Below are 13,537 nucleotides of genomic sequence, written 5' to 3'. Positions count from 1 at the left end.
AAATAAAGCTTAAGCTTTTCTCCATTAAAATCAACCAAAACCCAATTAATTCGGAAGCATTAACATTAAAACAGGAAGGTGAGAGGTGGTCAAGAGGACCTTGACCGAGAAGGATGGGAGATGTCAAAATGTCATTGTGAAAGGTGAGAGGTGGCATCCGTGCAAAGCAAGGATAACTCCTTCGGTCATGATGTTGTTTGCAAAGGTTGTTCTTTGAATGTAGTGATTCAATGCCTTGTTAGTTACAAAATAAATTTTTTTTTAATTCAATGTTGCAGTTACCTTTTAAGAACTCCAAAGAATATGTTTGTAAAAGGTGAATTGATAGTTTAGTTTTTTCTTGGTTATCTTTACGTAGGCAGAGAATTCACATTACTCTTTTGCATGAATTTAAGTTGAGTAACTCATTTTTTTTTTTTTTGGAAATACGTAACTCATTTTTCTTCTTGTGTCATTGTCTCGATGTGTGTGCATGGTGGGTTTATTAAGGTGTTAATAATGCATGTTACAAAGTAAAGGTGGTAGGTTTGTTAATTTAAGGTGTTAATGAATGCATGTTACAAAGTAAAGGTGGTGGATATGTTTTTTTTTTGTGTTTCACGGATGTTGATACAAATTTTATAATATTTTTGTCTTGTTCCAAGTTAGAGTTGATACAAGTTTTATAATATATTTTTGTGTGTGTCTTGTTCGTAGTTACTATTAACATGTAATAGTCAGTGTGTCATCTTACAAGGGCTTAGGTATTCAATTAACATATAGATATTAAACAAAGTGCGGGGAATGTGGGGCCGGGGATGACTCTTAGAAAACAAGATGTATTACATTATTATATTCATATCATCTTTCATGTGGCCACATAAGACAACATTCATAGCTTATTATAGGAATGTAATTCATGATTGAAAATATCTCTCTTATCAAGCATAAAAGCTTTAACTTAGCTGTCCACGTACATAACTTCATAGCATAAATAAGGTCTCTTTATACGAAAAAAACAGTATCACTTGCATATTGTATTTCTTAAGTCACAATCCGATTTAAAGCATATATATATATATATATATATATATATATACTCAAGATAAATATGTAATTTAAGAACTTCAAGGCTATATAGCTGTAACAAAAAATTAGCTAGGGAAAGAGAATAAAGTCTCCACAGTTTACATGCTTACATTTAATTTTAAATGGGTTGTCACACATAATATAAACAATTGTTAAATTTCAGGCACATGTACCATTAGGTGCCTAATTAAACAGAAGCAGGGGCGAAGGGTTCCAGCCAGAAATCTTTTGGTTCACATTTATTCTGTTCCATACATCACACTAAGTCAGAGTTAATGAGAATTTGCTCTGAAGAGAAATAATTGGAACTCAATCTATAACTAATAACTAACCACAGATCCCAATACTATATAGAATATGACACTGCATATAATAGATATATGACTTACTTGATAAAGAGTTCTGAAAACGAACCCGAGACAATCCGTCCAAAAAAGCCCCAAATACTGGTTAATGAGACAAATAGTGAGACATCAGTGTACCCGAGAGCCAACCCCATTTGACCTATATTGTTCATGACGGCCAAACCCGTTCCAACACCGCATAGAAACGACACAAACAATATCCAAAAATCCATGCTCCTAATTGCCTCCAGTATCGTATGCTCCTCCCAAATCACCGGTGCCCTCTTTACTACCCGACAATGGGACTTTCCAGGGAAATGCAGCGGACAAGATTGAAAGAGGAATAAGAGAGAGAAAGAGAGTTGCTTCAGGTGTGCTATTTCACATTGCTATGGCCATGGCCGATGAGGAAGAAAAGAAATTTAAGAGGAAAGTGAAATTGTAAAAGAGGGCAGCTTAAAATTATTGGGGGAAAATAAAAATTTAGCAAAAAAAAAAAAGCGGGAAATGGCTCTACGCATTAATATTAATTTTTACTTTTAACTTTGTACATTATTATTAAATTTTCTAAAACTTAAGATATTAACAAAAAAATAATGAAGGATAAATTTTAAAAAATGAAGGATAAATTTCAAAATATTGGAGATAAATTTTAAAAAGCGGTATCTGCACTTTTCGCCAGAAAAGCGACTTTCAACATTATTACTCACTTACTATAATTATTAGAGCCTCATAATAATTATTAGAGCCAATTATGGAATTATTTCCTAATTTCACATAATTAATTAATTAACTTCCATAGTTAACGGTGTGGGTCCTTAATGAAGGATAAATTTCAAAATATTGGAGATTTTTATTTTTATAAAAATTAATATATTTTTTGGACACAGTGATCAACATATTTCTATAAAAAGTAATATCATCTGATATATTTGGAAGAATTATGTAAATTCATTATTAAAAGGTATTTTTGACAAAATTATTTATTTTTAACCTATATAGTATTATACAGTGTATTACCAAATATTGTATGATATTATCTTATATAATATATTATCTTATATAATATATTATCTTATACAATATCATGTCAAGCGCTGGATATTATTAAAATTTAATCATGTCTTATACAATCATGTCTTATACTATCAGGTCTTATTCTATACTATGTACCAAACATGCTCTTAATGTTAGAAAATTTGTTATGTAGCATTGCTTTCCCTAGTCAAATAACTCAAATTTTCCATGCTCTAGACTTGATTTGAGAGTCAATTATTGTGATATTAGTATTATAAATCACGTATTGTAGCTTTTTTAATAGATATATCCAATGTACATATATAATGTAGCAATAACACTTCAATACAATCTTAGTCCCTAAATTTTTCCCAATTTGGTGTTGGGAAATCAGTTCCCTCAAGCTCGGCTCAGAAGTCTTTCGCGGAAGTCAGTCAACAAGATCCTGGATCTCGGATCTCGACAATATTACCTCGGCTTGAACTTCACCAGGTCGGGCAGCGCAGCGAAAAAACGAAAAACACAAAAGAGAAGAGAGAGGAGAACACAAGCAGTTTTAACGTGGGAAAATCTTCTTCATTGAAGAAGTAAAAACCCATGGGACCTAGTCCAGATCAAACGTCCACTATGAGAATAATGGATACAAAGAATCAAAATACACCAATGTGGTGGTTAACACAATCTCTCCAACAATGGTGATAATCAAACTCTCTCTAGAGATCTCTCAAACAACCTCTCCAACAATGGTGATAATCAAACTACCCTAGAGATTTCACTCAAACTCTCTCTAGAGATCTCTCAAATACAAAGCTCAAAGCTTTGCTCACAAATCCCTCAAATAAAATTCTCTCATTCTAATATAGCATCCACCCACAACTAATGAATATATAGAGGAGATGAGATCTAGGGTTTAGGATTTTTAGAAAATCCTTCAATGGGCTTGGGCTTAGCATTGAAGGAAAAAGCCCAACAGGACATATTATTTTTTGTTTTTCATTCCTATTAGGGACAGAATTTGTTCAGTTTTTCGTCCCTACTAGGGACGAAATGTTTTTTGTCCCTGTTAGAGACGGATTTAGGGACAGAATATTTTTCGTCCTTATTAGGGACAAATTTAGGAACGGATTTTAGATACAACCTCCTAATTCTATCCCGACTTGGGACGGAATATTGTCTGTCCCTATTAGGGACGGAATTAGAGACGAATTACAGAAATTGAAACTTTTGCGTCCCTAATTCCGTCCCTAATAGGGACCGAATATTTTTCTATCTCAAAATTCGTCCCTATTAGAGACATAATTTATTTTATCACTAGTTCTGTCCCAAATAGGAACGAATTGTTTTTCCGTCTCTAAATTCGTCCCAATTAAAGACGGAATATTTTTCGTCTCTAAAATCTGTCTCTGATATCAGACTACAAAAGTTCGGGTAAAATCACACACAATTGAACTTGGCATAAATAGGTGTAATTTGATTTAGTAACCGGATGTGAAGGGATCACTCCTTCAATTGCGAGAGATAGTGTTGCAGGTTGGATCATCGATGCCACAAGTGAGTGTTCTGATTGGAGCTGGAGGGGGTAGATACCTTCAAGGTACTTTGACGCTCAAATCAATATTTGAATAATGAACTTAAGCTAGTATAATGGGAAAGATTAATGTACATGGGTCTTGTCCTTTCTATTTATAGTATGCGGCATGACTTGATCGCCATTGTGTGGCAATATGGCTAAAATGCACTACTAAAAAATGCTATTTTTTCAAAGGAAAAATTCCATCGAAAATGACATATCGCTGTGCCCAATCGAAAAGCAAGAAACAAAAGGAGAAGCAAATGGAGGTGTGTGTATGCATGCAGTAACCACGAATAAAAACTAGGGTCCTAGAGAACATGCTTGTGAGTTTGAACCCATTAATTCTTCCTAAAGGTGGACTAGACCCAATTTGTCTAGTTAGAACTGGCCATAACATGAGTTCAGAACAAATACAAAATATTAAATTGCATCAGTTAAAAGATTTTTCTTATTCCATTAGAAATATCGAATACTTAAAAATCTCTCCCTTTTTTAATCTATTCTCCGTTTCTATATTGTTTGTCTTTGTTTTGCTGTTGTATTGCATATCTGTCGTATTGTTTTTCTTATTATATAACCTGTATATGCTAATAATTTTTTATGGCGAGACTTTCAAGTTTTAATTTAATGAACATCCTTACGTACGTGATCTTCACTCGTGATTTTCCTCCCAAACTCACGCATATTACCTGTAAGTTGTATTGGTTTTGTTATTATATACTAAATATATGTACTAACAATTTTTTATAGTTTAGGGCATAGTGCATGCAGTATACAAAATATTTTTTTTTATATCAAACTAAACTGCGATGCAAATAAGCCAAAATTGTCTACCCGGTTTTGAAGGGGGAGTCACGTGACCTTTGATTAGAACTAAAAAAATTTCTATATAAAAGAAACTAGCTAGATTAGGCAACAACATAACCATGGATTACCTTACTCATCTGTTAATTTCTTTTGTGTTCTTGGCAAGCATTCATATCCTCATCTCCATCTTAGGAAGAAAAAACATCAAATCTCGAAAACAAGCACCAGGGCCTCGCCCTTTTCCTATAATTGGAAACATCTTGCAACTTGGTAGTCAACCTCACCAGTCACTTGCTAAGCTTTCTCAAACCTATGGACCTATAATGAGTCTCAAGTTAGGGAACATAACCACCATAGTGATTTCCTCTCCCCAAATAGCCAAAGAAGTATTACATAAACATGATCAAATCTTCTCTAGCAGGACAGTCCCAGATTCTGTCAGAGCACTTGACCACCACACATTTTCAGTGGCATGGCTACCTCCTTCACCTCAATGGAGGACCCTGAGGAAAGTTTGTGCCACTAAAGTGTTCTCTTCCCAGAAACTTGATTCTACAAAAATTCTACGTCAAAGGAAGGTGCAAGAACTGCTGGATTATGTAAAGGAAAGCTGCAAGAAAGGTGAAGCTTTGAATATTGGTGAGGCTTCCTTTGTGACCGTGCTTAATTCCATATCAAACACTTTCTTCTCTATGGATTTGGCTCATTTCACTTCTGATAAGTCTCGTGAGTTCATGGACATTATTTGGGGTATCATGGAAGATGCTGGAAGGCCTAATGTTGTTGACTTTTTCCCAATCCTTCGCCTGCTTGATCCACAAGGTGTGCGAGCCAAAATGAACGGTTACTTGGGGAAGTTAGTTGCGTTTTTTGATGGTCTTATAGAAGAAAGGTTGCGCTTAAGAGCTTCAGAAAATGAATCCAAGGCATGCGATGATGTGTTAGATTCTGTGTTGGAAGTCATGCTAGAAGAGAATTCGCAATTGAGCCGCCCTCATGTGTTGCATTTATTTATGGTGAGTGTATCTTGATCCCCAATTCAAGGTCTTTCTTGTTGAATAAATAAACTTGATTTAGTTTTTTGGTCCATTGGACTTAGTATGCATTTAGCACAACATCTAGAATTAGTTTAGCCTAAGATGTAGAAATTTCTATTTTAGTCAATTCTATGAAAGTTCTAGAAAGTAGTTGCACCTACCATTATTAATAAGGGTCGTTGCACCTACCACAATTAATATTTGTACTAGGTTAGTATAGAAAACTCTAGAATTATTTGAAGCCATTGTTTTGTGGAGGTGTCATTAGTATAAATAGGAGTCATCTCCATCATTTAATATCAAGCCAAAAAGAAAAAGAATTGTATAGCAATAAAAATGTTCACTTCCTCCATATCTTTCTATACCCTTTACTTTTCTCAAAAATACTCCTCCCGACATTTCTCTACCCAAAATTCAAAGAGATACCTTACTTTATGGGGGAAAATATATAATTAATTCTATATAAGACAAACATGTTCAGAACCAGCTTTTGCAACCCAATATTATATATGGACTGGTCTGAAAAGCATATTAAGGGATCACTTATCTGCCTTTTTTTAGTGAATATGTAGATCTCAACTTAACTCTCTGTACAGTTCACCACAGTATATGATTAGTGGTGCACTACATGTAGACTCATTTTCTCTGTTATCATTAGATAGAGAGTATTTCTCATTTATATATGCCCTTTTTCATCCATAAGAAAGACATCTTGCATTCATATATTTTATGAGTTATTACCGCGCTGAGATCTAGAATCATCATACTCTTACAAATTTCCCCTCAATTATACATGAGATAACACCTGCGAGTAACTCTCCTACAGCTTTGTTCCATATTATTATCTCCTTGAGCATCTTATACTTATTTCACTCCTTAAGTGATACAAACCTAGCTTTATTCCACAACAATTCACAACATAAAAAAAGAATATCTAATTTTTTGTGAAGTGATAGAGTCATGATCATTTACTAGACACATATTGAAGGTGCTATTATTAGGCTATAAGTATTCCAATGGTGCATGATTGCATATTGGCTTCAACTTAGCATGAAAATGTAAAAGTAGATTTGAGGAACCGTAAGAGTATATAGCAGGCTAGATTTGATCCATCAGTCCTTCACCTTCTCATCCCTCTCTAAGGGTAAAATTTTATTTTAGTCATACATTGGTTATTAATATAGGGAAATATTATTCTTATGCAACATAAGATAACATTTTTTTCCTACACACCCATTGATTTCCGTGTAGTTTAATTTATAATTTTTTATTTTTTATAAGTGAGTGGGCCCCATCCATAATTGTGTCTATGGTAGGAGATAACACTCTCCTACAACATGAGATTACTAAAACCCATTAATATAAGGGTTATATTACTCTCTTATTGCACGAGAGTAATATAACTTCCTACAAATCCATCGATTTTGTATCTTTCTTTTTTTCCTTTTTTCCTTTTTTAATAAATAGTGAAGCCCCACCACATGATTATATCTGTACCATAAGATAACTTATCTCCTATTGCAACCCTTATTATAATCTCGATCTTATATTCTAAATTTAACGATTTATTTCCTCAAAAGCCAAATCCCTTGTTTTAGTCTACATATTATTCCCCTTGATTATTTGGATGATCGAATCCAAACTTCATTTAATATTTATTTCTTTCTTTCTTTAAAGGAACATAAACTTCTAACTCAATTTGTCAGTGAATCATTATAGACATTTCATCTTATATGATTTATTTAATTAATCATATCAGGATTTATTTGTGGCTGGAATAGACACAACAACAAGTACAATAGAATGGGGGATGGCCGAGTTGCTACACAACCCAGAAAAACTAGAAAAAGTTAGAAAAGAGCTTCAACATGTACTTGCCAAAGGTGAACAACTTGAAGAATCACATATCTTAAAGCTTCCTTTCCTACAAGCAGTTGTGAAGGAAACTCTACGTTTGCATCCACCAGGCCCATTCTTAGTGCCACACAAGTCAGAAGTTGATGTTGAACTATGGGGCTACATGGTGCCTAAAAGTGCACAAATTCTGGTTAATGTATGGGCCTTAGGGAGAGATTCAAGTATTTGGACAAACCCAAATGAATTTATGCCTGAAAGATTCTTGGAGAGTAACATTGATTTTAAAGGCCAAGATTTTGAGTTGATTCCCTTTGGAGCTGGAAGAAGGATATGCCCTGGATTGCCATTAGCCTTTAGGTCCGTGCACATTGTGTTGGGCTCTCTTCTATATGGCTATGATTGGAAGCTCGCGGATGGGTTAAAGGCAAAGGACATGGATATGTCTGAGAAATATGGGTTGTCCTTGCATAAGTTCAAACCTCTTAAAATCATTCCCATAAACGCATAAATAATAAGATTATATGTATATTACTGGGTTTGGTCTTCACCAGTAAAAGAAGACGTGGTGCTTTTATATTTTGATTAGATACGTTTTCTTTAATCGTTATGATAATTATTAATTATAAATGTTACGAATTTTATTTCTTTGTATTTTTCTTCCTATTAAGTAAGATGCCTGAAAATAATATTCAATCATCGAAGGTGTTATAGGTTCTCTTTCGAGCTTCACCAATTGCAATATTCTTTTTCCATGATTATTATTCTTGTCTAATAAATATGACCGTGGTGATTCTAACAATGGTAAAGCTCTTCTTTTACAAGTTAGAATTGCCTATAAGGATTTTCCTCTCCGCTACTTTTACAAGTTGAGATTTTATTAGGAGTGGTATTGTTTTCATCATTTTTTGTTTTAGATATATTGCAATTTTTTTTTCTGCTGTTTAAAACCCCAAAGGTTTTCTTGCTACTTGAGGTATATTTTAGTCTTTCTTGTGCCGATTTTGCTGTTATAAGATATATTAAATTTCCACTAATACAGAAAGAAACGTTTAAGTTAATAGCCATTTTTTTCATTTTTATTAAACTAATAATAAACAAGTTTGGCCATATACCATTGATATGTCTAAGTTCATTATTATAAGAGAAAAATATTATTTTATTCATAAAAGATACATGTTTCTTAATTTGGTCTTTTCATTTAACCAATAAGTTGTCCGATTCAAAATATTTTAAGCATGCACCACTGATTCGGTGCGACGGACCAATTAAAATGAGATATTTTTTGTGATATGTGTATGGAAAAAAAAAAAAATTAACCCAAGTATTAATTTTATGTGGCCTTTTGCAACATGGCTCTCATATCCTGTGAACATTTAGAAATGGGTTTAGTTTTTATCATGTCGTAGCATTTAGAAATGAGTTTAGTTTTTCTTATGTCGTAAAAGATAATTTCATTTTCTAGACCCATATTGAGTTTAGTTTTTCTCATGTCGTAAAAGATGATTTTATTTTCTAGACCCATATTTTCTTATTTTCTTTTTATTTCATATAACATCGTGAGTTCCATACACTTTTATATGTGTATAAAAAATAAAATTATCTACTACAACATGAGAAACATCACTTTTTAGAAATTACCAGTTGCAACCAAAATGTCAGAAAAAACAAACGACATTCCCTAATGCATAAAAGCTTGCATCAAATGGCCAATAGCATGCACCTAAAATTTTGTAGCATAGATCCCTCAACTTAAGAAACAAAATCTGTCTTGATGACTGAATGGGCCAGATTCTACCAATAGATGTATACAAATACTTATCAAACACTATACTTATTATTTATGTTGATTTTTTCTTGAGTTTAGAGAATACGAGATGTAGGAGCAAGGAAGCGAAAACAACCTATTTGTAGACAATTGAGTTATTGATTAATTTTATCCGTATGTCATTAAATAATATAAATAATCACATGCCGCTTTTCACTCCATTTATAAATCGGTATATGCTTTAACAAGGGATATTCAAATCCCCAAAGATGATAGGCAAAATGATTATCTAAAAATGGGAGATTATTTTTGGATATTCAACAAGGAATTATCTTTAATCCCCAAAGATGATAGACAAAATGCATACACCAGTATTTTATTTTGTTTTTGGTGCTACAGATCTGTATAATTAGCCTATAAAAGAACCTTAAAGCTAGCAATCCTATTCCATATTGTCATTAGATCTACGATATGGCATATATCTATGGTCCTTTGCAGCATTCCTCCTCCTCCTTTTCTCGACAAATGCTTCAAGTTTGCCAGACGACTGAAAATGGTCAAGGTGTAGAATTAGTTTTAAGAAGAAAAAAACAACAAATGACATAATGGGGATCAAGCACACCCAGAGAGACGGTCTAAAATGTATACCTTGAGGTCGTTATATTTTTCAATAAGCCTTTGCTTCCGGATTTCAGCTGCAAAGATGAAAACAAAGGTCAGCATCTATAATTGATGTTCAATTTTATGTGTTTAATATGTTTTGAGTTCATTTGTTTGGTACCACTAAACCCCCTTTTTTTTGGTTTTTGATAAAAAGTTAAAAACCACTTTAACCTCAGTTATATTCATAGGATTGTGAATGAAGCTAATTGGGAAGCAACAATGAACTAGATAGCTTTTCAATCATACTAGATCGATGTGGCTTAATATCCTACATTGTTAAATAATTATGAACTGTAACATTCCCTAGAATATTTCCCCATACGTGTACAAATTTTATAAAAGGAAAAAAAAATGTATTAGGTTAGGTGTTAGACTATTACTAGGTTTCACTTAAAAGCCTAGTTCTATCAAGAAATAGTTATTAGGACTGTTTCATGAACTATCACAAATTACTAGCATCATTATTATCAAGCACATTGCCACTAATACCACCAGTGTGCAACAAGTGAAAAAGGAATTCAAATTACTCATATGAGGAGCCATTGTAATCAAACAACATCGGATCCAGACATGAAAATGTAAACATCTCTTATAGCAAAGTAGACAAAATTTACATAAGCAGAAATTTCATTTCCAACATATGAAGAGAGAGAGCAGACTACAAGGAAGGAAGAAGCTATACATTTCTTGAGATAAAAAGGACGTTTCCCCTGCTTTGCTGCTTCTCTCTCTTTCTTCTTGTGCTTAGCCAGTATCTCTGCATCAATTTGTTTCGCTGAACCAGACTTCAACTGTTTATCCTGAAAAGACATGTAGATGTGATCAAGTAAATTGATAAATATCACACCTGAAGGTAGAAGACGAGCTTCTAACAAACAAGAACTTACAATCCATGATATACGTTCTTCTATTTCATTTATGCTATTTGGATCTTTATGTCTTCTCAATTCCTTCTTAAGAGCCTGTTATGCCCAGACAACGCAATAAGAGGAAATTCATAGAATAAGCTATAGACAAAATTGTACAATTACAATCTAGAAGACTACCTCTTTTTCAGCAGGAAGATTACTTTCAAATAAAAAATTATATCTCTTCCTAAACCTGCAAATCCAAGTATATATATCAGATAAGATACAGAGTTTCCATAATAGGAAGCAGAAGAAGCCTCCAAATTCAGTTAAAAGCACTTTCTTAAAATAAAATAGTAACAGAAAACACTTGCAAAGAATACTTCACAAGCATAATCCAGTAATAATTAAATAAAATAATAGAGAGCAAATGCTATGAGCCTAGGAACTAGGTTAGAACTATTAAATATATATAAATATTAATTCCAAGTAAATGCTACCTACTAAAAAACATGGCATTGGTAAGCAAGAACTGGCTATAGCATCACTCGGAAAGAAGATACCAAATTCCACTCCCAAAAAAACATGCTTATGTAATAGTGTAAATACAGAAATATATACATTTATCCCGCATACCTATGGAAAGACTAACATCATATCTTACAAGTTATAACATGCTCCAAGAACATGCTTGAATATGGGCATTGAATCTAATATACAATTGTCTAGATCAGAACATGAATTGGAGATTTAACAGGACTTCTTCGTCATGCACTAAAAATACATATCAGCATAATGATCCTTCAACATTATCTGAATGCTTCTTATGCATAGCAGAGACATACACTTTGATTCAGTATCTGAGGAGACTTTTGTATAGAAAAAGAGTTATCTATGACAAGAAAACAATATGAGGATTATTTTCACACTTGAGAGTGGGGAATAAAATTTCCTCACACTAAGCAAGACTTTCATGTGAAATTTGCATTCTTCTGTCCACTGCCTTAAACCTATTAACCCTAATAACTGCTTCACGCGAGTAGTAACTAGTTTTTTATTAGGATAATAATAGTTAAGGAATGAACTTGGCTAGACATGCTCTAAAATGGCAAAGGCTGCAAGAATCAACACAGCTTTACACTAGTACGAATTACTTAAACTTTGAAATGACGATTGCAACTAAAGTTACGGCATCTCTTAACACAAATCTACACTCCAGCCAAAAACAAAAAGAATAACAAAGAGAACACGTCCAGAGGTGAACATACCCGTCAGAGTCAAAGCTCCCACAAAGAGATTCAAATCGTGGATCGCGTACAACCTGAACATCATTGAAGGCATACATAATAATATGCAAAAATATCCAGATATATAAAATGGAAAGATCATATCCATAGTCAAATTCCGCCAAATGGCACAACCCCAAAAATTTGAAAACTTCTGAGTATTACATAGCAAAAAGGCATTGCTGTACTATACTTAACCCAGCTCATATCCTAAATCTATACATATGATAATGAACCCAGAGTCTTTACCACGTGTGAGGATGTGTGTGCACATGTAAAGCAAACAATAAGCAACAGGCTGCAATTGACCTTCCTCCTAGGTGCAAATAGTTGTTACAGGGTAGTAGATCTAAAATATTAAAATGCTTTGCAAGCTAATAGCCCTCATTAAATTTCGGAAGGTTAAACTATTCAACGTGTCAATGAAAAGCCATAACATAAAAATAGAAGTAGATAGCATTATACTCTACACAAGTTAAAAAAACATAAAACCACCTTTTTAGGAGCTTGGATGACCTCTCTCAAAGCAGGAACTGGCTTCCTGCTACTAGCTTCCATTGGCCTAGGCAAACATTAGAAATCGAATTATTAAAATGTGGTTTCCTGAACACCATAATTAATTTAAACGGTTAACTCAGTACCTATTCTTGTTGGCCCTTTTTAACTTTTTGTCTTCCCTTGGTTTCTGCAAAAATGCATGTGCCCCATTTGAACGTGCTTTCTGCAACTCCTCAAACGTTACATCAGCCAGCTTCTTCTCTATCTCCTCCTCCTCCTCCTATAACCATCAAAATCAAATGACACTTGCTATAAATATTGTTTTTGAAGAAACCCAAAAATAAAAATAAAAATCGTAACTTTATGATTTTCTGAAGTTACCCACATCTTCTGAGGAGCTGGAAGAAGAAGATGACTCGTCCTTCTCACTCTCCTCATATTGGGTTTCGATGGAACCTGGGATTCTGTTTTTCTGCTTCTTCATTTCGAAAAATAAATCAAATAGGTTAACCCCCAACAAAACAGATATCAATTTTACGCTCTAAACAAATTAAAAAAGTGAAACTTAAAATGCATAAATTAATCATACATATAGAAAAGAAAAATAATTGGAGGAGTACCTGAGCCATTATTTCAAGTGCAGTAAAGGGTTACGATTTCGTGAATTACCAAAAGGAAACGATTGATTGTTGCCGGCGTTATATCACGGTACTGGCGGGAATTGTTAGAACAGAGAAAATTGATAGAAACCCTAGCACGATTTCTCAAAACGAC

General features: G+C 33.5%; 2 protein-coding genes across 3 annotated transcripts; one reads left to right on the top strand and one right to left on the bottom strand.

The window, feature by feature from the left end:
• Nucleotides 1-4,928: 4,928 nt before the first annotated feature.
• LOC133292975 (geraniol 8-hydroxylase-like) lies at nucleotides 4,929-8,211 on the top strand. The gene is made up of 2 exons (XM_061491477.1): nucleotides 4,929-5,825; nucleotides 7,606-8,211. Exons 1-2 carry the CDS (start codon nucleotides 4,929-4,931, stop codon nucleotides 8,209-8,211), a joined length of 1,503 nt encoding a protein of 500 aa, XP_061347461.1.
• Nucleotides 8,212-9,786: 1,575 nt separating this feature from the next.
• Nucleotides 9,787-13,537, bottom strand: LOC133292982 (uncharacterized). 2 transcript variants are annotated; one of them, XM_061491490.1, is made up of 10 exons: nucleotides 13,384-13,537; nucleotides 13,149-13,241; nucleotides 12,907-13,043; nucleotides 12,761-12,827; nucleotides 12,248-12,300; nucleotides 11,178-11,232; nucleotides 11,019-11,093; nucleotides 10,814-10,931; nucleotides 10,117-10,163; nucleotides 9,787-10,015 (listed from the first exon to the last, which is right to left on the bottom strand). In XM_061491490.1, the coding sequence occupies exons 1-10, from the start codon at nucleotides 13,390-13,392 to the stop codon at nucleotides 9,911-9,913; spliced, it is 759 nt and encodes a 252-aa protein (XP_061347474.1). In that variant the 5' UTR covers nucleotides 13,393-13,537; the 3' UTR covers nucleotides 9,787-9,910. The 2 variants fall into 2 exon arrangements, with proteins under 2 accessions (XP_061347474.1, XP_061347482.1); XM_061491498.1 differs by having other exon boundaries at nucleotides 13,149-13,235.

The sequence above is a fragment of the Gastrolobium bilobum genome, unplaced genomic scaffold (genome assembly GCF_033153095.1).
Source record: "Gastrolobium bilobum isolate Gb01-03AN ecotype WA unplaced genomic scaffold, APGP_CSIRO_Gbil_v1 utg909, whole genome shotgun sequence".
Taxonomy (NCBI): domain Eukaryota; kingdom Viridiplantae; phylum Streptophyta; class Magnoliopsida; order Fabales; family Fabaceae; genus Gastrolobium; species Gastrolobium bilobum.
The sequence above is the reverse complement of the archived record's forward strand: the minus strand, read 5'-3'. Positions and strand labels throughout refer to the sequence as shown.